Source organism: Saccopteryx leptura, chromosome 3, assembly GCF_036850995.1.
Source record: "Saccopteryx leptura isolate mSacLep1 chromosome 3, mSacLep1_pri_phased_curated, whole genome shotgun sequence".
Classification (NCBI taxonomy): domain Eukaryota; kingdom Metazoa; phylum Chordata; class Mammalia; order Chiroptera; family Emballonuridae; genus Saccopteryx; species Saccopteryx leptura.
The window spans coordinates 222,329,458-222,352,604 of NC_089505.1; the positions used below are offsets into that span (position 1 = coordinate 222,329,458).

The 23,147-nt window shown below is 45.4% G+C and overlaps 1 protein-coding gene and 1 non-coding gene across 13 annotated transcripts in view; one reads left to right on the top strand and one right to left on the bottom strand.

Moving 5' to 3' along the window:
* Positions 1–22,855, top strand: part of KANSL3 (KAT8 regulatory NSL complex subunit 3) — a 64,182-nt gene extending 41,327 nt beyond the window's left edge. For 8 of the 12 annotated variants that reach the window (XM_066377643.1, XM_066377646.1, XM_066377642.1 and 5 more), the window contains 3 exons: positions 196–418; positions 826–959; positions 22,446–22,854. In XM_066377643.1, coding sequence (XP_066233740.1) covers positions 196–418; positions 826–959; positions 22,446–22,559 — 471 coding nt within the window. In that variant the 3' untranslated portion in view covers positions 22,560–22,854. Of the gene's footprint in view, positions 1–195; positions 419–825; positions 960–9,408; positions 12,815–22,445 lie in introns of those variants that run through there. The other 4 variants (XM_066377652.1, XM_066377650.1, XM_066377653.1 and 1 more) reach the window with 4 other exon arrangements.
* Positions 15,069–15,144, bottom strand: TRNAP-GGG (transfer RNA proline (anticodon GGG)). Its single transcript has one exon. It is a non-coding gene; the product is annotated as a tRNA-Pro (tRNA).
* Positions 22,856–23,147: the final 292 nt, after the last annotated feature.

Below are 23,147 nucleotides of genomic sequence, written 5' to 3' on the forward strand. Positions count from 1 at the left end.
CTATAAAATGAGAATAATAGTTCCTCCCTCACAGAGTTGTTTTGAAGACTAAGTAAGATAATGCCTGGAAGAGTACCTTGCATGTGGTGGGCACTCAATACATGGTAGCCTTTGATAACATGCTGTGGGCCCTCCACACTTGAACGTGGCTATTGGGCAACAGCTTCTGATCACCTGGGCTTGTGTGTCCCACAGACTACCAGTGTGAAGTTGCCCACCCCCATACAGAGCCTGGGTGCCATCACCACGGGCACCAGCACCATTGTCCGTACCATTCCTGTGGCCACTACTCTCTCCTCCTTGGGTGCCACTCCTGGTGGGAAGCCCACAGCCATCCACCAGCTGCTGACCAATGGGGGCCTCGCCAAATTGGCAAGCAGCCTCCCTGGCCTGGCTCAGATCTCTAACCAAGCTTCAGGTGAGTCTTTCTTGAGAACCATGGGGACTCGCAGATATAGGATCTTCCCCCAGGACTGTCCCATCTCAAATGGGCAAGGTATGCTGTCGAACCCAGTGAGGGTCTCGGCATTGACCCTCAGGGATTCAGCTGTAGGGGTCTATCCCCCAGAATGGTTGAGAGAACACAGGCTGTTTCCTGTTGCCTTTCAGAATGACTGATAGGGTGTAGATGACCCAGCTAGAGAGGAGGCCAAGGCGGGAGGCCAAGGGAGGAGTGTTATGTGGGGAAGCAACTCCCCAGGAAAGGAAAGGAAAGGAAGGGGAAGGGGAAGGGGAAAGAGGAAGAGGAGAAAGGGGAGAAAGGGGAAAGGGGTATATGACAAAAAATCTACTTCTGTGTCCTGTCCCCCCCATTCTCTCTCTCAGGCTTGAAGGTCCCCACCACCATTACTCTGACCTTACGTGGGCAACCAAGCCGAATCACTACATTGAGCTCCATGGGACAAGGAGCAGCCCCATCTGAGGAGCCCACTTCCCAGATGCTGCCCTCCAACTCACAGGTGAGTCTTCCTGGGAAGATAGAGGACACAGGCTCCCACATTGGGAAGTTTCAATGCTCTGGGCTTATAGGCAGATCAGATTCAAATCCAGACTCAGTGTTTGTAACTTTGGAACTTGGAGCCACCTTTCTGTCACACTCCTTGGTCTGTTGTGAAGATTGAACATGTAAAGTATATACATGTGTTATAGTGCCTGGTGTTTATTATGCTTGTTTGCTTCCCCTCTCTGTCCCTTTTCTCCTCCCTGTCTCAGTTTTGTCACGTGGAGGTCGTGGCAGAGGCTCCCTAGCATATTGCCCTGCCAGTGCTTGGCACTCACTGCCATCTTTTTGTGGACACAGTTAGATTTTTTATTGTTCTTACACAGGAATCTTCTTCAGTTCCTCCCAGCTGATCTGATTTGCTTTATGATCTTTTCAAATGAAAGGTTTCTAATCTTAAATGATCTAACAGGGGTCCCCAAACTTTTTACACAGGGGGCCAGTTCACTGTCCCTCAGACCGTTGGAGGGCTGCCACATTCAGTGTTCCTCTCACTGACCACCAATGAAAGAGGTGCCCCTTCCGGAAGTGGGGCAGGAGGCTGGATAAATGGCCTCTGGGGGCCGCATGTGGCCCGCAGGCCGTAGTTTGGGGACGCCTGATCTAAAAACTACCCCACAAACAGAGATTAAGGAAAATATTTGTGTCCAGTATGGAGTGTACTTTCCTCCAGTGCTCACTGTGTCAGCCAAGGCCTTCCGTGCAGGAAAGGTGCTGTGCCAGCTGCCGTGGCAGAAGGCTGACCCTGGTCCTGGAGTTTCCACTACTTGTTTTGCCTGGCAATGTGGAGCTGGACACAGTTGGCTGGGGACAGTTACTGGCTGGACCAGAAGCTCCTCTGCACAGAGATTGTTTCCCGCATCCACTGGGATCATACCCACCCCCTGCCATTTTACAGAAGTGGAGATGTTCTCATTTTCTTTATTTTATACATTATTTTTTAATTACTAATGTGAGTTCAGGGGGTCCTTGGGTTACAAAATTCCGTTCCTATGATAGTGACATAACTTGAATTTTGGTGTAAGTTGAAACACACCCTAGCCTAAGTCACTTACTTATCTTAACATAGTTGTAAAATCATAATCTAGAACATAAAAATACAACTAAACCACAGGAAAAGGAAAGGGACATAAATATACTGGACTGTACACTGTATTACGTATTCTGCCACTGCACAACCAAAGGAGTTTGCCCACGTAGTCCATAAGTACGATGCTAACGGTGTAAGCCAAAACACTCATGTCTCAATTTTTTTTTAAAGTTTTTATGAAAGTGAATGTTATAAACTGGAAACATCATATGTCAAAACTGTCTTTAACTCGAGAACCCCCATAAGCTTATTTTCAATAATTCAAACATTACAGAAATAATATAACTTAAAAAGTACAAGTTTGCCACAATAATACTCCTAGAGATCATGTCCATTGTTAGTATTTTGATATGCATCCTTCTAGATTTTTCTTTCTATACAAAGTATTTTTATTTTTTGGCCAAAAACAGGATCACTAAATATGGACTTTTGTAACTAGCCTTTGTTTACAAAACGTGTTGTGACATGTTTTTCTATTGGTTACATAGATACCCTATCTATGTCTTACCGGTGCTTCCTGATGGGAGAATGTCAGAAGGCAGGTTATTCCACCTTTTGATAGAGAGTTGGGTTATTTCTTATTTTTCCATTGTTTTGGGAGAGAGAGAGGAAGGGGGGGAGAGAGAAAGAGAGAGAATCATCAGATTGTTGTTCCAGTTATTTGTGCATTCATTGGTTGTTTCATTATGTGCTCTGACCAGGGCTCGAACTGGTGACCTCAGTGTACCAGAATGATACTCTATCCACTGAGCAACCTGGCTAGGGCTCTTATTTGTTTGTTTGATTGATTGATTGATTGATTGATTTGAGAGAGACAAGGGGAGAGAGAGACAGAAGCATTTGTTGGTTGTTCCACTTAGTTGTGCATTCATTGGTCCCTTCCCACATGTGCCCTGACCAGGCATCAAACCTCCAATGTTGGTGGTTTGGGATGATTCTCTTATCAACTGAGCTAATCGGCAGGGCCATGTTTTATCTTTTGATGTCATAAATAATGATACAGTGGACACCCTTATGATTTTTGTGTACCTCTGGAAGATTTCTACAGGTTGGAGACCAGTAAGTGGCAGGTATATGCATCTACCACCTGGTTAGCTGCTAACTAATTGTCCTTCAGAAGGTTTTGCTGACTTATAATTCAAGCCACAGTGATGAGAATGTCTGTTTGTTATACCATTGTCCTTTGTGGAAATCAGTATTTTTAATTTTAATGATTTGGTGGGAAAAAAGTAAATTGTTTTAATGTGCATTTTCCTGATTATTTATGAGGTTGCCTTTTTTGTTTGTTTGTTTGTTTTGTATTTTTCTGAAGTGAGAAGTGGGGAAGCAGAGAGACAGACTCCCGCATGTGCCTGAGATCCACCCGGCATGCCCACCAGGGAGCGATGCTCTGCCCATCTGGGGCGTTGCTCCATTACAACCAGAGCCATTCTAGCGCCTGAGGCAGAGGCCATGGAGCCATGCTCAGCTCCTGGGCCAACTTTGCTCCAGTGGAGCCTTGGTTGCCGGAGGGGAGGAGAGAGATAGAGAGAAAGGAGAGGGAAAGGGTGGAGAAGTAGATGAGTGCTTCTCCTGCGTGCCCTGACTGGGAATCGAGCCTGGGACTTCACACGCCAGGCCAACACTCTACCACTGAGCCAACCGGCCAGGGCATCAGATGTTAATCCTTTATCTATTATACAAGTTGTATGCACTTTATTCTAGTCTGTTGCTTTTTTTTCTTCCTTTCTATTGAAGTATTAAGGGCATGTTTTTTTTTTAACTTTTGTTTTTGTTTCTGGATCCTTTATCATACAGACGCTAAAAATTTTTTTATTTATTGATTTTTTTAGAGAGAGAGGAGTGAGAGAGAGAGAGACAGAGAGAGAGAGAGAAGGGGGAGGAGCAGGAAGCATCAACTCCCATATGTGCCTTGACCAGGCAAGCCCAAGGTTTGGAACCGGCGACCTCAGTGTTCCAGGTCGACGCTTTATCCCACTGCGCCACCACAGGTCAGGCCCAGACGCTAAAAATTTTTATACAGTAAAATCTTTAAATCATTTCCTTTATGCTCTTCCCATTGCAAGATATTTAGAAATAGATTAAAGTATCTTTTTACATTTAAAAAATATTTTTATTTAAAATTGTAGTAAGATATACACATGTGCAATTTACCTTTTTCCCCCTTTTTTGGGATTACAATTCTGTAGCATAAAGCAAACTCAGCCTGACCTGTGGTGGTGCAGTGGATAAAACATCAACCTGTAATGCTGAGGTTGCTGGTTCGAAACTGTGGGCTTGCCTGGTCAGGGCACATAAGGGAGTTGATGCTTCCTGCTCCTCCCCCTTTTCCTCTTTAAAAGTAAAAAATAAAGGACAGGCCCTGGCCGGTTGGCTCAGCGGTAGAGCGTTGGCCTGGCGTGCGGGGGACCCGGGTTCGATTCCCGGCCAGGGCACATAGGAGAAGCGCCCATTTGCTTCTCCATCCCGCCCCCCCCTCCTTCCTCTCTGTCTCTCTCTTCCCCTCCCGCAGCCAAGGCTCCATTGGAGCAAAGATGGCCCGGGCGCTGGGGATGGCTCCTTGGCCTCTGCCCCAGGCACTAGAGTGGCTCTGGTCGCGGCAGAGCAACGCCCCGGAGGGGCAGAGCATCACCCCGTGGTGGGCAGAGCTTCGCCCCTGGTGGGCGTGCCAGGTGGATCCCGGTCGGGCGCATGCGGGAGTCTGTCTGACTGTCTCGCCCCGTTTCCAGCTTCAGAAAAACACGGGGAAAAAAAAAAATAAAGGACACTCACATTGTTGTACTTTACCACCATCCATCTCTAGAACTTTGCCATCATCTCATATTGAAACTATTTTCTTACAGTGCTTTTTGTTTACTTTTAACTTTTCAGTCCACTAGGAATTTATTTTTACATGCTAAGTGAGATAAAGATCTAACTATGGATGAGTCCATTCACCCTTTCTTCATTTGACATCACTGTTCTCACAGACTAGATTACTGTGCACACATGGACTGGTTTTGTACTCCTTGACCTGTCTGTGCCATACAGGCTTTATATTAATATTATTGTTTGATAATTCAGGTCCTCAAGTTAAGGAAATAACTGTTGTGTTTCTAATTTGCTAATATCTTTTTTTCTTTTTTAAGGTTTTATTCATTGATTTTTAGAAGAGAGACAGAGGGAATGAGAAGCATCAACTTGTAGTTGCTTCACTTTAGTTGTTCATTGTATGCACCTTGACCAGGCAAACCAGAGTTTCAGACCTGCGATCTCAGCATTCTAGGTCATCGTTTATCCACTGTGCCACCACAGGCCAGGCTGCTAATATCATTATTCTTTTCCTTTCTCTTGATAAATAACAGGTTTTGAATTTTGTCCTTTGCCCTTCCTTTTGGAATCAAATGAGATGAATGAGCATAAACAGTTTCTTATTAGTTAAAATGATGAACTACTTTAATTTATTTCTAAATATCAAACTATATAAATTTCATATTCAGTAGCTTGTCCAATATATCCTATTCCAATATATCCTATTCTCCCTCTTTTATTTTTACCCATGCCTCAATTTATTTTTAATTTGTACACATAGGGAAGAAGACACTGTCAAAAAGGAACAAAAGAAAAAGAATCCAAGTGTTTCAGAGCAAAAGCATTCTTCTGATTTGCTTTTATTTATTTAGGATTTTGGCCCCTGTTTATTAGTGAGATTGGCTTAGTGAGAATTGCAGGTTTCTTTCAGTTACCCCCACTTTACTCTGTTTGTGCTTTCCTTGTCCAGTTGTATAAAAGGGGTAGTTCTATCCTTATAGAATGAGATGGGAAGTATTTTATGTTTTTCTCATATTCTAAAACACTTATATAGTATAGAAATGACCGGTTCCTTGATGGTTTGATAGAAATTACCTGTAAGCCAGTGGGGCCACTTTTCAGGCAGCTCTAACCTTTGCTGGTGCCGAGTTGATGCACAACTAGAACCAGGTCCCCAGCATATGATGCCCTCCACTCTGTTAGATGGTCCTTTGGGCTTGCTATGGCCTAGGGGAACTGCTTAGTAATGAGAAGAGATTAGAGGTCGTGGAGAATCCTTGTTCATGGCTAAATGGAAGCACAGATTAAAGATAACATTTAAGGCCCTGGCTGGTTGGCTCAATGGTAGAGCGTCGGCCTGGCATGCAGGAATCCCTGGTTCGATTCCCGGCCAGGGCACACAGGGGAAGCGCCCATCTGCTTCTCCACCCCTCCCCCTCTCCTTCCTCTCTGTCTCTCTCTTCCCCTCCCGCAGCCGAGGCTCCACTGGAGCAGAGTTTGCCCGGGCACTGAGGATGGCTCTGTGGCCTCTGCCTCAGGCACTAGAATGGCTCTGATTGCGGCAGAGCGACGCCCCCAGATGGGCAGAGCATCGCCCCCTGGTGGGCATGCCGGGTGGATCCCGGTCGTGCGCATGCAGGAGTCTGTCTGACTGCCTCCCCATTTCCAGCTTCAGGAAAAATACAAAAAAAAAAAAAAGATAACATTAAAAAAAAAAAAAAGATAACATTTGACTTCTACCAGAGCTTAGTTTTTATCTCATTAAAATGGGTATATAATTACTAGGAGGGTTCTAATGATAATTCTTTTCTTATAGACAGAAGAGGTATTATTAGATTAAGGCTTGCTGATGTGAGCCTGACCAGGCAGTGGCACAGTGGATAGAGCAGGGGTCCCCAAACTTTTTACACAGGGGACCAGTTCACTGTCCCTCAGACCATTGGAGGGCCAGACTATAAAAAAAACTATGAACAAATCCCTATGCACACTGCACAGATCTTATTTTAAAGTAAAAAAAAACAAAATGGGAACAAATACAATATTTAAAATAAAGAACAAGTAAATTTGGCCCTGGCTGGTTGGCTCAGTGGTAGAGCGTCGGCCTGGCGTGCAGAAGTCCTGGGTTCGATTCCCGGCCAGGGCACACAGGAGAGGCGCCCATCTGCTTCTCCACCCCTCCCCCTCTCCTTCCTCTCTGTCTCTCTCTTCCCCTCCCGCAGCGAGGCTCCATTGGAGCAAAGATGGCCTGGGCGCTGGGGATGGCTCCTTGGCCTCTGCCCCAGGCGCTAGAGTGGCTCTGGTCCCGGAGGGGCAGAGCATCGCCCCCTGGTGGGCAGAGCGTCGCCCCTGGTGGGCGTGCCGGGTGGATCCCGGTCGGGCGCATGCGGGAGTCTGTCTGACTGTCTATCCCTGTTTCCAGCTTCAGAAAAATACAAAAAAAAAAAAAAAAAGAACAAGTAAATTTAAATCAACCAACTGACCAGTATTTCAATGGGAACTATGCTCCTCTCACTGACCACCAATGAAAGAGGTGCCCCTTTCGGAAGTGCGGCGGGGGCCGGATAAATGGCCTCAGGGGGCCGCATGTGGCCCACGGGCCGTAGTTTGGGGACCCCTGGGATAGAGTATCAGCCTGGGACACAGAGGACCCAGGTTCAAAACCCTGAGGTTGCTGGCTTGAGTGAGGGCTCATCTGGCTTCAGAGCGGGCTCACCAACTTGAGCACAGGGTCGCTGGCTTGAGCATGGGATCATAGATATGACCCCATGGTCACTGTCTTGAGCCCAAAGGTTGCGGGCTTGAAGCCCAAAGTTGCTGGCTTGAAGCCCAAGGTTGTTGGCTTGAGCCAAATGCCACCGGCTTGAGCAAGGGGTCACAGGCTCAGCTGGAGCCCCCTGTCAAGGCACATATGAGAAAGCAGTCAATGAACAACTAAGGTGCCACAACAAAGAATTGATACTTCTTATCTCTCTCCCTTCCCCTCCCTCGCTCCCTCCCTCTCCCTCCCTCTCTCTCTCTCTCTCTCTCTCTCTCTCTCTCATGCTTAAAAAAAAAAAAGACTTGCTGACATGAAAGTTTCTAAACAGTTACCTCCTTATGTTTGGACTGCCAGACAGAGTGATGCCGTGGAATGTAGTGGGGTCTGGTTGGGCTCTCTGTCTCAGGCAGCTTTTGGTCCTGGCCAGGTCACCCGCCATTCTGGGCTTTGGCTTTTCATTTTCTCTAGGGAGGCAGTGATTGCTGTGATGGCGGCATTAGTAGGAGCTGTCTCAGGATCCCCTCAGACTTGAGGGATAGATTTTTAAAGGTTGAGAAACAAACTTTCACTTAAGACATTTGAAAATTTGAATACTGATTGGATAATTATTGCTATTAAGGAAATAGTAACCTTTCCCACATGTGATAATGGTGTTTAGTTTGAAAAAAATAGTCCCTTTCTGTTTTGGGGTTACATACTGCAATATTCATGGGTAGAAGGGATTTACAAAGAAAAACACTTATGAATACCAGCTCGACTTCTCTGTGGTCTGTGCAAGCACTTAATCTGTTATGTTTCTGGCACTGATGGACATTGGCTGTGTGTTTCCTTTACGGAGCTGAATTGTTGTGTACTACTCCTCACAGCTGAGAAGCTGAAAGAGGAGGAGCGTACAGAGGCTGCTGTACCTGCTGCATTAGAGTCCTGAGAATGGATCCTTGCCTGTGGTCACCACATGTTACTCCTCCCTGGCCACACACTGTGACCTTGTGGCAGCCCCTGAAGAGTGGGCTCACTGTCAGGTGTGTTCCTAACCAAGATAGAGGAAGCATCTGTGCACAGCCTGCCTTTGGGGGCAGGGGTGAGCACATGGGAGGCGCATCCTTTCCAGTTGTGATTGTCAGGCCCTCTTCATTCCCACTCCCCTGTGTCCTTCACCCTCCTCTCTTTACCAGTTTCTCACAGACCTCAGCAGTTTTCCAAAGGTGAAATCTAGAGAAGTGGGTGAACCTTGGTGAGAAAAGGCCAGCTCTCTCACCTTGCTTTATTCTTCCAGAGCTGCAGGGCTCAATGATTCAGGACATCCTCTACCTACCACACTAAAAAATAGATTGGCCTCAAAAATGATACTGTCAGACCAAGTATGGAGAACTTCCTTTCAACGATGTCACCCTTAACATTCACCTGCTTCCTTTTCCTGTCTCCATGTGTAGTAAGAACTCACCTTTGTAGTTAAACAGGTGTTATACTCCAGGTGCTTTGACTTCACAACTGCCTGGGGAGTAGGTGCTGTTGTCGCACAGATGAGGAAAAGGAGGCTCAGAGAGCATAAGTCACTGGCCTTAGGAAGTGGTAGAGGTGGGTCTCTGAGTCGTGTCCATGTTCTGTGAATCACTTGGCAGCTAGCACTCACGTCCTTGCACACCCAGCCTCTTCCCTGTTGAGAATCACCTTGGCATACATTCTCAGGAGTGGGGCGAGGGGTCAGAGGATCTGGATGTGTTAACCTGGCCAAGTTCTGACCCTTGTTCGTTACCTCTCCTGCCATAGTGCCTGCCTCCAGCTCCCTGAAGAAGTCGTGTGACCGTCCTCCTTTCCCAGGTTGGTGTTGGCTGCAGCAGTGAACCTTGGGCACGTGTGCTGTTCTGCTGAGCTGTCCACTTGTCTGAAGACCTCTTTAAGACACTTATTTTTGCCTCCCTGCCAGCTGTATTTGACATAGTGCCAACAGAGGAGCATCGTCCTCCAGCATCTACAGGTCACCAGCACTAGCTGTGACTTGCCCCAAATAGCAGTGTTGGACCACTTGCACTTGGTAAAGGAGCTCCTTTGGGAAATCTGTGCTGCCCCATGCCTAGTTGGGAGGAGATGTCCACATGGTCCAGAGCTGCGCAGTTCAGATTGATAGCCCTTTGCTGAGGACCAGGGTCATCCTGGCTCACTGGCCATTTGGTCAATATTAAAAGGGCTTGTTTTGGACACTGCTGCTGCCCTCATTGTGCAGCATGTGAGAGTGCTCCCTATGAAGCTCCCCTTTAGAAACCACATCAGAGTAGCCTGCTGAGACTGAAATTCCTAATTTTACATCCATGAGAGGGCAGAGAGAACTGGGCAGCCACCTCTCAGTCCTTGTGGCCCCTGCACATGTGGAGAGCAGCAGCTGCGAAAAGATGAGAGCTGCCTCTTTTTTCATCATGGTTTGGGCAGCTCCTGTGTTCAAGAAGCCTGCGGGTCAAACAGACTGAAGAAGAGCAATGGGACGGCGAATGAAGTAGCTTCAAGAACGTGTCTCTAAGTCCTGCAGTGAAAACGCAGGAACCTTGAAGCTACTAGGGAACCTACGGAACTGCGGATTCAACTAGAGATGAGAAAAATTTGCAAGGTCATGGGGAAGAAACTCCCACCCCCACAATGTCTCTTCAGTGCTTGGAGTTGAAACAGGAATACAGCTAGTGCTCGACTTACGACCACAATTGGTTCTGACAGACCGGTTGTAACACGATTTGGGTCGTAACTTGAGTAGGCTATCTGTACAGTACTGTGAAATGATGTTATAAAAATCTTTAAGTCAAAGACAATTTCCTCTTGGTAGACATCTTGGGAGGGGTTTGATGAAAAATATCCAAAACACAAAGCACACATTGCTGTACTGAGTCTGGGATAACAGTTGAAATGGTGCACATGGAGATGGTAGTGCTGCCGGAAGCTGGTCCGCACTGTTGTACGCCCAGCTGGGCAACGCTTGCGCTGCCAGACGCAGAGCAGTTGTGGCTAGCAATTGTGGTCATAAAGTGGAATGGTCATAAGTTGCATAGGTTGTAAATCAATCAGTACCTGTAATCAGCTAACATCAGGACCATCCCAGGAAGCTTAGGCTTCAAATGATGAAGGTCATGCTTCAGGGGTTCTGTTTTTTCCCTTGTGACTTGTCTTCTTGCTTGAAGTGGGAAAACCATTGGAGCTGATAGTGCTGTGCAGGGCTCTGGTGCCAGCCTGAGCCAGGAGTTGGGGGTTCCTGGTAATCGCTGAGATGGAGCTCAGAGTCCCTCCTTTCTCCTCACAATACCTGTGTGCAAATGTAGTTTTAGATTTGGCTTAGAACTGTCGTCCCTTCCCTTCCATACACTGGAATGTTTCCAGCTTTGGTGATAAGTCAGGCCATATAATGAGACTATGTTCGGTATCTGTAGGCAGGGAGGGACTACAGCATGCCATGGCCAGAACTGTGGTCCAGGGCCTTGATCCATGTGCATTGTATATCCAAACTAGGCTGCCTGCATTCAATTCAGGAGCCTTACCTTCCAGTCTGAGTGGCAGCCAGGAAGGGTGCATAGTGTACAGGAGTCTCAGATAAGACAGGTCTGGGGATGTGCCTGGCAGGAATGCACAGGGCGCCTTAAATATCATACCCTTCCTCCCTGACTCCTGCAAAGCAGGTCTTAAGTGGTGAATTCAGCTGCATTCTTTTTTTTTTAACATGAGAGGAAGGAATATAGACTTTCACATACACCCTGACTGGGAGCCACCCGGCAACTCTAGTCTGGGGCTGATGCTCAAATTAAGCGAGTGATCCTCAGTGTTTAAGGCCAATTCCCAAACCAACTGAGCTGTCTTTAGCACCCAGGGCCAACACTTGAATCAATCAAGCCACTGGCTGTGAGGGGGGAGAAGGGGGGGAGAGAAGCAGATAGTTGCTTCTCATGTGTGTCGACTGGGGATCAAACTCAGGACATCACTTGATCAGGTGGTGGCACAGTGGATAGAGCGTCAGACTGGGATGCTGAGGACCCAGGTTTGAGACCCCGAGGTCGCCATCTTGAGCGCGGGTTTATCTGGTTTGAACAAAAGCTCAGGTCGCTGGCTCGAGCAAGGGGTCACTTGGTCTGCTGAAGGCTCATGGTCAAGGCACATATGAGAAAGCAATCAATGAACAACTAAGGTGTCGCAACGAAAAACTAATGATTGATGCTTCTCATCTCTTCGTTCCTGTCTGTCTGTCCCTGTCTATCCCTCTCTCTGACTCTGTCTCTGTGTAAAAAAAAAAAAAAAACAAAAAAAACTCAGGACATCCACACACTGGGCTGACACTATCCACTGAGCCAACTGGCCAGGGCCTAGGCTGTATTCTTGCATTAGCTGGTGGGTAATTGCTTTCTGAAACTCAGGAGGCATTTTGTAAGTTTGAAGAAGATATGAAATCTGAAAGGGATTGTGGGCCTGGGGGTTGATAACTTTATAGGGAGAATAGTAACATACAGGATCCAAGGACAATAGGATTGTGGGAGACTGTGTGAACCTTTTAGGAATCTTTTAGGACAGTTAGAGGGTCCTAAACAGCCGTTCATAACTTAGGACTGTAGCCTAGACAGAGCTGGCAGAGCTGCTCCTGAAAGATGCTGGCTGGTTGTGTGCTGGGGCCAGAGGAGCAACAAATTCATGTTCCTGCTTTTGTGTAAATGCCCATGTGCTTCCCATGTATGACTTCCTGAGGTGTGGGTTGTATACCCTAAAGAAGGCCAAGCTGGAGAAGGAGAATTGTGAGAACATAGATTCTTACCTCAAAGGGACAGGCTCAAGGGGGAAATCAATGAAGTCCATAGAGTCCTGTTCCCCAACTCTACACGTCTCCAATTCCACTGCTTGAAATGTAGGAGGAAGCTATCCTCCACCCATCACAGAGCAGACCAGGGGTCTGTAACCTCAGGTAGGAATACTGCTGACCAAAATGTAGAAAGCTCAAGAAGGCTTTGGTTAAATTTTTGGATGACAGAGGCATGCTGGAGTCCTCTGGGAGATGTCCTTATGCTTTGAGGAGGTAAAAAAGCCCTGTCTCTTCGTGGCCCAACTGAAAGAACAGGCTTGGGCTGGTTGGGTTACAGACTGAGCCTCTGTGACAGTTCTGTTTTTACATTAGCAGGAACAATTAAAAAAATAAAAACAAATTTGCATCATTCCAGCCTGTTTTCAGTTGACTTCACGTGTTTATTCTGGTAACCGCCTAGTGATGTGGCACGGAAAGTGAAAGCTAAGATATTGTGATGACCTGTGTTCATCTCATTGATGTTTGGTGACATGAGGTAGGTACTATAACTCCCTTTTTACGGGTGAGGAACCTGAGGCACAAAGAAGTCACACAACAGGAAGTGGCAGAAGCAGGACTAGAACCAGACAGACTGAGGCCAGTGTCTGTTCTATTCTGCAGTGTGCTGGGTTCTAAGGTGGGAGACCAGAAGTGGAGATTATCCCAGGTGAGGAGATGGTGGTTTGGCCTTCATGGAACCCTTTTCAGTTTACATCACACACACATAACCTACAGTGATGGCTGCTGCTGTGGTGGGACCTCAGCTTGGCCTGAGTCAGGTGGAGTCTTGCCCTCCATCCATTATGATCCTGAGAAGTAAATGAATGAATTCCAACCTCCAGATTATTTGTGCACTTGTATTCAAGAGGACCTTCCCTCCTGTCCTTAAATTCCTGGACCTTATACCTGTCATCGGAACCCTCTGAGTAGAAACCACAGTTCTGGTAGACTGCTTGGAATGTCCTATACAAGTGAGTCATTTTCCACCATCTATAGTGGAGACCTGACATGTTCTTTCCCTCCGAACTCAAGTCTCACTGACTTGGGAGAGTCAGATGAAGTGAAAGGTGAGGATTAGATTGCTCAGATGTTAGCTGACTTATACTTAAGGAATATAGGGACAGGGCCATAGCAATTATGAAGGGAATCTTCTCCCAGCAGTTCTGACAGACATTGACCTCATGACCTCAACTGACTAGGGCCCAGTTTTGTTCCTGTTGTTACAGGACTTTGCAGCTTTGGAGCCCTTCATGGATGGATGGTCTCTGCCAAATTTTGAGCACAGTGTACCTGACTGCCTCAGCCCACTCTGGTGGGTTCTTATCCCACCGTATCTTGACAGTTCTTGAGAGAGTGGTGTGGGAATTTCTAACACTAATTGTGGGGTTGTCTGTGTTGCCCTTTCAGCTCTGTCAGTTTTTGCATCACACATTCTACAGTTCTGTTATCTGTTGCATATACATTTAGAATTCCTTTCTCTCTTTGGTGAATTGTCATTATGTAATGTTTCTCTTTACCTGCTAATTTTCTTGGCCCTGAAGTTTATCTGACATTCTTTTTTCTTTCTTCTTGACAATCAGAGAGAGGGACAGACAGGAAGGGAGAGAGATGAGAAGCATCAATTCTTCGTTGCAGCATGTTAGTTTGTTGATTGCTTGTTCATTGATTGATTTCTCATATGTGCCTTGACGGGGGTGGGGGGTATACAGCAGACCAAGTGACCCGTTGCTCAAGCCAGCGACCCCACACTCAAGCAACAAGCCTGCTCAAACCAGATGAGCCTGCACTCAAGCCAGCGACCTCAGGGTTTCGAACCTGGGTCCTCTGCATCCCAGTCTGACGATCTACCCACTGCACCGCCTGGTCAGGCTATCTGACATTCTTGATGGTGTGTTTTAATTGGTGTGTTTAGATTGTCTCCATTTAATATAATTATACAGTTGGGGCAAAAGTAGGTTTACAATTCTGAGTACATAAAACAGTTCATTCTTGTATTATTATTTAGTATTATTTTTCAAACAAATGACTGTAGACCTACTTTTGCTGCACTCAGATGTGTTAGGGCTTAAGTCAACCATTTTAGTGTTTGTTTTCTATTTGTGTTTCTTTTACCTACCATCAAGTGCATTACTTAAACATTTTTTTAGCATGCCATTTTGATTTCTCTGTAGTGTTTTTGCATGTATCTCCTTCTATGAGAAGCTTTTAGTGGTGGTTCTAGATTTTGCACTATGTATACACAAAATTTATCAGTCTACTGGTCTCCACATGTACTAGTTTGAAGGGTAGAAGCCTAACCTCCCTTTATGTTCCTTTAACCTTCCTCCTTTTTTTTTTTTGTTTTTTTTGTATTTTTCTGAAGTTGGAAATGGGGAGGCAGTCAGACAGACTCCCGCATGCGCCCGGGATCCACCCGGCATGCCCATCACGGGGCGATGCTCTGCCCATCTGCGCCATTGCTCTGTTGCATCCAGAGCCATTCTAGCACCTGAGGCAGAGTCCATAGAGCCATCCTCAGCACCTGGGGCCAACTTTGCTCCAATGGAGCCTTGGCTGCGGGAGGGGAAGAGAGAGACAGAGAGGAAGGAGAGGGGGAGGGGTGGAGAAGCAGATGGGCGCTTCTCCTGTGTGCCCTGGCCGGGAATCAAACCCGGGACTCCTGCACCCCAGGCCGACGCTCTACCACTGAGCCAACCGGCCAGGGCTAGCCTCCCCTACTTCTTAATATGATTGTCTATAGGTTGAGAAACACATTAGATAGTGCTTTAAGTTTTGTTTCAAGTGTAATTTAGAAAATTGAACAGAAGAAAAAAATCTATTGTATTTACCCATATTTTATTCTTTACAGTGTTCTTTCTTCCTTCCTGATGTTCAAAGATTCTATTATTATTTCCTTTCTGTTTAGAGAACTTCCTTTAGCCGTTCTTTTTTTTTTTTTTAGACAGGGACAGGCAGGCAGGAAGGGAAAGAGATGAGAAGCATCAATTCTTCATTGCGGCACCTTAGTTCAGATTACTTTCTCAGATGTGCCTTGACTGGGGGGGGGGGCTACAGCAGAGCGAGTGACCCCTTGCTCAGTCCTGCAACCTGAGTGACCCCTTGCTCAATCCTGCGACCTTTGTGCTTAAGCCAGCAACCGTGGGGTCATGTCTAGGATCCCACACTCAAGCCAGTGACCCCATGCTCAAGCTGGTGAGCCCGCGCTCAAGCTGGCAACCTCAGGGTTTCAAACCTGGGTCCTCTGCATCCCAGGCTGACTCTGTCCACTGCACCACCACCTAGTTAGGCCCTTTAGCCATTCTTTTAGAGGTCAGTTTGTAATGAATGTTTTTAATTTTCCTTCATCTGGCTGTATCTTTATTTCCATTTCATTACTGAAGGATATTTTCACTCAATACTTATGATTCTGGGTTGATTGTTTTTTTCAGCACTTGAAAAATAGTATGCTACTTCTTGGTTTCTGATGAGAAATCTGCTGTCATTCAAAAATTTCCCCCTAGGCCCTGGCCGGTTGGCTCAGCGGTAGAGCGTCGGCCTAGCGTGCGGAGGACCCGGGTTCGATTCCCGGCCAGGGCACACAGGAGAAGCACCCATTTGCTTCTCCACCCCTCCGCCGCGCTTTCCTCTCTGTCTCTCTATTCCCCTCCCGCAGCCGAGGCTCCATTGGAGCAAAGATGGCCCGGGCGCTGGGGATGGCTCTGTGGCCTCTGCCTCAGGCGCTAGAGTGGCTCTGGTCGCAACATGGCGACGCCCAGGATGGGCAGAGCATCGCCCCCTGGTGGGCAGAGCGTCGCCCCATGGTGGGCGTGCCGGGTGGATCCCGGTCGGGCGCATGCGGGAGTCTGTCTGACTGTCTCTCCCTGTTTCCAGCTTCAGAAAAAAAAAAAAAAAATTTCCCCCTATAGACAAGGTGATGTTTCTTCGTGCTTTCAGTATTCTTTGTTTTTGGTTCTCAGACTTGACTATGAGGTATTTTGGCATGATTTTCTTTGGGCTGGTCGTGTTAGGATTTACTCAGCTTCTTGAATCTGTGGACTTATGCCTTTTGTCAAATTTGGGGGGTTTTCAGCAATTAATTTTCAGTCCCATCCCCTTTTCCAGTCCTCCAGACCCCAGTGACATGAATGTTAGGTCTTTAATTATAGTCCCACAGGGCCCTCAGACTATCCCTTTTTAAAAAGTTTATTTTTTATACCTTTATTCTCTGTTCTGATTGTATTTCTCTTGTTCTGCTTTTTGTTTTTTAGCGAGAGAGACAGACAGACAGACAGACAGGAAGGGAGAGAGATGAGAAGAATCAACTCATAGTTGCAGCACTTTAGTTGTTCATTGATTGCTTTCTCATACATGCCCTGACGTTGGGCTTCAAGCCTGTAACCATGGGGTCATGTCTAGGATCCCATGCTAAAGCTGGTAAGCCCATGCTCATGCTGATGAGCTGGTGCTGAAGCCCAATGACCCTATGCCCAAGCCAGCGACCTTGGGGTTTCAGACCTGGGTCCTCAGCATCCCAGGCTGATGCTCTATTCAGTACGGCACCATTTGGTCAGGCTCTGTTCTGTTTTAAAGTTCACTGATTCCTCTGCCCCTTCTATTCTGCTATTGAGTCCATCAAAATTTTCACTTAGCTGGTTATATTTTTCAGTTCTAAAATTTCTTATTCTTTTTATCTTATATCACCTTGCTGAGAATTTTTTTTGTGTGTGGCAGAGACAGAGTCAGCGAAGAGGGACAGATAGGAACAGATAGGAAGGGAGAGAGATGAGAAATATCAACTCATCTATGCAGCACTTTAGTTGTTCATTGATTGATTTCTCATATGTGCCTTGATGGGGGGGGGGGGTGGCAACAGCAGACTGAGTGACTCTTTGCTCAAGCCAGCGACCTTGGGTCCAAGCTGGTGAGCTTTGCTCAAACCAGATGAGCCTGCGCTCAAGCTGGCGACCTCGGGGTCTCAAACCTGGGTCCTCTGCATCCCAGTCTGACGCTCTATCCACTGTGCCACCACCTGGTCAGGCACCTTGCTGAGAATCATTTATTTTTAATTTGTCTCAAACATGTTCGTAATTGCTCACTGAAGCATTTTATGATGACTACTTTAAAATCCTTGTTAGATTCCTCTAATATCTGTGACATTGCAATGTTGACATTCTTTTGTTTTTTCTCATTCAAGCTGAGATTTTGCTGGATCTTGAGATGTTCTTTGAGTGGTTATGATTGAAACTTGGACATCCTGGGTGTTACGTATGAAACTAGATCTTATATCAGTCTTCTGTTTGAGCAGGCCTGCTTGAGACTGCTCTGGCAGGGTAAAGGGGCTGCGTTGGTGCCGCCAGGTGACATAGAAGGCTAGGCTAGGATCTTCTCTTGGTTTTCATTGGCCCTCTGGTGGGAGAGGGGCTTCTCTTTACTGCTGGGTGGAGGTGGGAGTTTCAGCTCCCCACTGGGCCTCTGCTAATGCCAGCCTGGCTGGAATGGGAAGGAGTGACTTATTCTCACTTTGCCTCAGTTTACACTGCAGGGTTTACACGCCCCTGTTAACTCCTGGGCAGTGGTGAATGTTTTAACTCTCCACAAGGTCTTTGCTAACACAACCCCAGCTGCTTTGTTACCTCCAGGTACAGGTGGATGTCCAGGCTCATCATGGGGCAGGACTGGAGGCCTAAGTACTGGTCATGGAAATGAAAGTTTTAGTTCCTCACTGGCCTTCTTTGACACCTACTCCCAAATAGCTGGACATTTAAAGAGACAGTCACCTCATCAAAAGGCATCACACTAGACAACAAACAGCTTCTGATGCAGAACCATTGGCAGAGATAGACCAAGAAGTCTATATATATTCATATAGGGAAGGAGTTATGGTTAGGAATCGTAAGATAAAACAACAATAAAAAAACACAAAAAAACCCAAAAACAAGAATTAGTTACGGAAAAAGTAAGTATAATTAAAACAAGACAATGATAGGGAAAAAGCAGAATAATTAATGCCCAGAGAATGAAGTAGTGAGTTGGGAGGTTACAATTAGGAACACTCTTAGAAGGCATCAAGAAATATGGAGAAGCCTGACCTGTGGTGGCACAGTGGCTAAAGCATTGACCTGGAACGCTAAGGTCGCTGGTTCAAAACCTGGGCTTGCCTGGTCAAGGCACATATGGGAGTTGATGCTTCCTGCTCCTCCCCCCCTTCTCTCTCTCTCTCTCTCTGTCTCCTCTAAAATGAATAAATAAAATCTTTAAAAAAATAATAAATATGGAGAAAAGAAGTAGAAATAATACAATTAAGAATCTTGGAGAGGCCCTGGCGGGTTGGCTCAGCGGTAGAGCATCGGCCTGGCGTGTGGGGGACCTGGGTTCGATTCCTGGCCAGGGCACATAGGAGAAGCGCCCATTTGCTTCTCCACCCCCCCCCTTCCTCTCTGTCTCTCTCTTCCCCTCCCGCTGCCAAAGCTCCATTGGAGCAAAGATGGCCCGGGCGCTGGGGATGGCTCCTTGGCCTCTGCCCCAGGCGCTAGAGTGGCTCTGGTCGCGGCAGAGCGACGCCCCGGAGGGGCAGAGCATCGCCCCCTGGTGGGCAGAGCGTTGTCCCTGGTGGGCGTGCCGGGTGAATCCCGGTCGGGCGCATGCGGGAGTCTGTCTGACTGTCTCTCCCTGTTTCCAGCTTCAGAAAAATACAAAAAAAAAAAAAAATCTTGGAGAGAAAAATTAAGGAAAATATTTTTAAAAAGAATTTCTAGGAATTAAGAGAAAAATAGAAAGCCTCAGTTTGAAAGGGTATTGTTCTAAATAACCCACAAATACTACAAAAAGGAAACAAGGAAAACCCACATCTGGACATTTATAGTCAAAGAATTTTTAAAATTTTTAGGGGGAGAGATGAGAAGCATCAGTTCTTTGTTGCAGCTCCTTAGTTGTTCACTGATTGCTTTCTCTTATGTGTCTTGACCTTTGGGCTCCAGCAGAACGAGTGACTCCTTGCTCAAGCCAGCGACCTTGGGCTCAAGCTGGTGAGCCTTGCTCAAACCAGATGAGCCTGCGCTCAAGCTGGTGACCTCAGGGCTTCGAACCTGGGTTCTCAGCATCCTAGTCCAATGCTCTGTCCACTGCGCTACCTCCTGGTCAGATATCAAAGAAAATCTTAAAGGTGCCCATGGAGAAAAGCAGATCCACCATAGAGTTTGAACCAGAATCAGACAGATATGAGACATCTCAAGGTGAATCTTTTGAATTCAAGAAATTCATTGATGAGTTTTATGTATTGAAGGAAAAGGGCATAAAATTTAAATGTGAGAGCATAATGAAAATGTTCTCAGGCATGCAAGGCTTCAGAAGTCTGACACCCAGGACTCACTGAAAGTATTTAGAAGTACTCAGAAACAAGTCTGACCCAAGTAGCAAGAAATATAATTGAGGGTAATTAAGTATCTTTCTAAAGTTTATTGTTAAATAAAGATCAGTCACTAAATATAAGCTATCTCTAGAACTATAAAATTCTAGTCCTGGCGGGGTACTCAGTTTGTTAGAGCATCATACCAATAAGCCTAGGGTGCGGGTTCAGTCTCTGGTCAGGGCACATTCAAGAATCAGCCAATGGCCTGACCAGGTGGTGGCGCAGTGGATAGAGCATCGGACTGGGATGCAGAAGGACCCAGGTTCGAGACCCCGAGGTCGCCAGCTTGAGTGCGGGCTCATCTGGCTTGAGCAAACAGCCCACCAGCTTGGACCCAAGGTCGCTGGCTCCAGCAGGGGGTTACTCGGTCTGCTGAAGGCCCACGGTCAAGGCACATGTGAGAAAGCAATCAATGAACAACTAAGGTGTCGCAACGCGCAACGAGAAACTGATGATTGATGCTTCTCATCTCCCTCCGTTCCTGTCTGTCTGTCCCTGTCTATCTCTGCCTCTGTAAAAAAAAAAAAAAAGAATCAGCCAATGAATGCATAAATAAGTGGAACAACAAATTGATGTTTCTCTGTTTCCTCGCCCACTCCCTTCTCTCTAAAATCAACACATAAAATTTAACAAATAGAAGTAAATTCTAGATAATATTAACAGTTGGGGCTGGGGCATTGAGCAAGAGATAAAAGGATATGTATGTAAAGCATGCAGAAGCTCTTGTCCTGTGGGAAGATAGTAAGCTGACAGGTATATGAATCTAAGTGGATTAAAGCATTGGTAACCACACTAAGAATAAAAATAGAATGTAAGCCTTTTTTGAAACCAGCAAAACAAAAATACTTGCTATATCTATTGGTAAGTTAGAAGAAAGTGGAAGGAAATACCCTAAACAAGAAAATACAGGCTCTGACTGGGTGGCTCAGTGGATAATGTTGACCCAGCATGCCAGAGGTCATGGGTTCAACCCCTAGTCAGAGCCTATATGAGAAGCAATCAGTGAGAACACAACTAGATGGAACAATTGAGTAAAACAAGTTGATGATACTTCTCTTTCTCTCAAATCAATGGAAAAAAATACAGAGTAAGTGTAAACTTTTCACTCAAATATAATGTACATACAGAAAAGTGCATAAATAAAAAGTGTAAAGTAAAAGTACAGTGTGATGATTTTTCTAAATAACCCACAAATACTACCACACCTCTCCTAACCCAGAGAAACTAACCTCTTTACTAACTTCTACTAGAGATTGGTTTTGCCAGTCTTTTGTTTTTAAACTTTATAATGATGATGCCTGACTGATGGTAGCGCAGTGAAGAGAGCGTTGACCTGGGACGCTGAGGTCCCAGGTTCGAAACCCTGAGGTTGCCAGCTTAAGCGCAGGCTCATCTGGCTTGAGCACAGGCTCGCCAGCTTGAGCGTGAGGTCATGCTTCGAAATGATCCCATGGTCGCTGGGTTGAGCCCAAAGGCTAGCTTGAAGCCCAAGTTCACTGGCTTGAGCAAGCGGTCACAGGTTTGGCTGGAGCTCCCCAGGTCAAGGCACGTATGAGAATCAATGAATAAGTAAAGTGCCACAACAATGAGTTGATGCTTCTCATCTCTCTCCCTCTCCCTTACCCTCTTTTTCTCTCTCTCTCTAAAAAAAGAAAAAATATATATATATATACTTTATAATGATGGAATTGTACTTTTTTGTACGTCAATATGTGAGGTTCATCAATGGTATCAGTAGATTGTTCTTAATGTCTTATAGTAATTTCATTGTATGACTGCGTCACCACATGATAGTTCCCAGTTTTGGATTGTAATTAATGCTGCTGTGTACATGCATTTTGGTGAATACATGTACCCATATCTTTTGGTGGAATGTAATTTCTGGGTTCATAGGATTTGCTATGCTGTGTTATCATTTCTCTCTTTTTTTAAACAAAGATTTTCTTTTTTTTTAAGTTGAGATATTGACAACGTAATGATTCGATATATGTATATATTGAGAAATGACTGCTATACTAAGGTTAGTTACCATTCATCATCACCCATAATTACAACGTTTTTTTCCTGTGATGAGAACTTAAGATTTACTCTCTTAGTAATTTTCAAATATACAATAACATTTACCCTCTTAATAACTTTCAATGATATGATAAAGTTTACATAAAGTATGGGAAATTACTCTGAGAAGACAGAATCTTCGCCCAAGGGCAGATGATTCAGAAAATAAAGAAAAACCTTTAACAATCTTTTAAGACAAATAATTCAAGAAAATCTTATCATTTAACAGAGTGAGTGCCAAATTCTAGTTTTGTATCAGTATATTTGATACTAAAGCTCTTTCTGAAAATCTTATAAATAAACCCTTCAAACCTTAGCCAGCCTTGACCATTCAAAATTCCTTTCTGAAAACTCACAACTTTCTATACATATACATCCCTCATGGTATAACTTGTCATGGTGGCAAAAATAAACATGTTTAGTAATAGACCCCAAATATTTCATTACTATATAAAAAGGCAAAAATACATAAAGTTAAAATTCTGCTTGTAAATAGTTTATTTTACTAAAAATGATTTAGGAATTGAATGAACATCAAAATCTTTTTTTTTTTTTTTTTAGGTGAGAGGAAGGGAGATAGACAGATTCCCGCAAGCCCCCAAACAGGATCCACCTAGCAACCCCTGTCTGGGGATGATGCTCAAATCAAGCTATTTTTTTAGCGTCTTAGGCTGACACCTGGACCAACGAGCTATCCTCAGCACCCAGGGCAGACGTGTGAACCAACTGAGTCACTGGCTGCAGGAGGGGAAGAGAAAAGGGGAGAGAAGCAGATGGCCGCTTCTCCTGTTTGCCCTGACCAGGAATCGAACCTGGGTTTTGTCCATACGCCAGGCCAATGCTCCATCCCCTGAGCCAACTGGCCAGCCGCTCGCCTCAATTATTTAACTCAATTTAGAATCAGTTCAAGATTTTAAGTTACCTAAGAGTCTTTGAAACTGTCTTCCAGTTCACATACTATAAAAAGTATGATTACCGTTGAAATAAAATTTGTCAGAATAATGATTGTTTGGTTAAACATAAATTTTTTATAATCTTAAACATTAAATAGAAGTGGTGCTAGCTTATTTGATCAGTGAACCTATTATGTCTTTAGAAAGAGCATATCTAAACAGAACCAAGTATGTGTACTAAATGCTGATTACTCAGAGAAGACATGTTTTTGTTAAATCTGTTAGATTAGCCTCTTTTGCAAAGGATTTATATAAATTTGTGATACTGAATTCTAACATTTGGGTTAGTTTGTATAAGAATGCCTTTTTT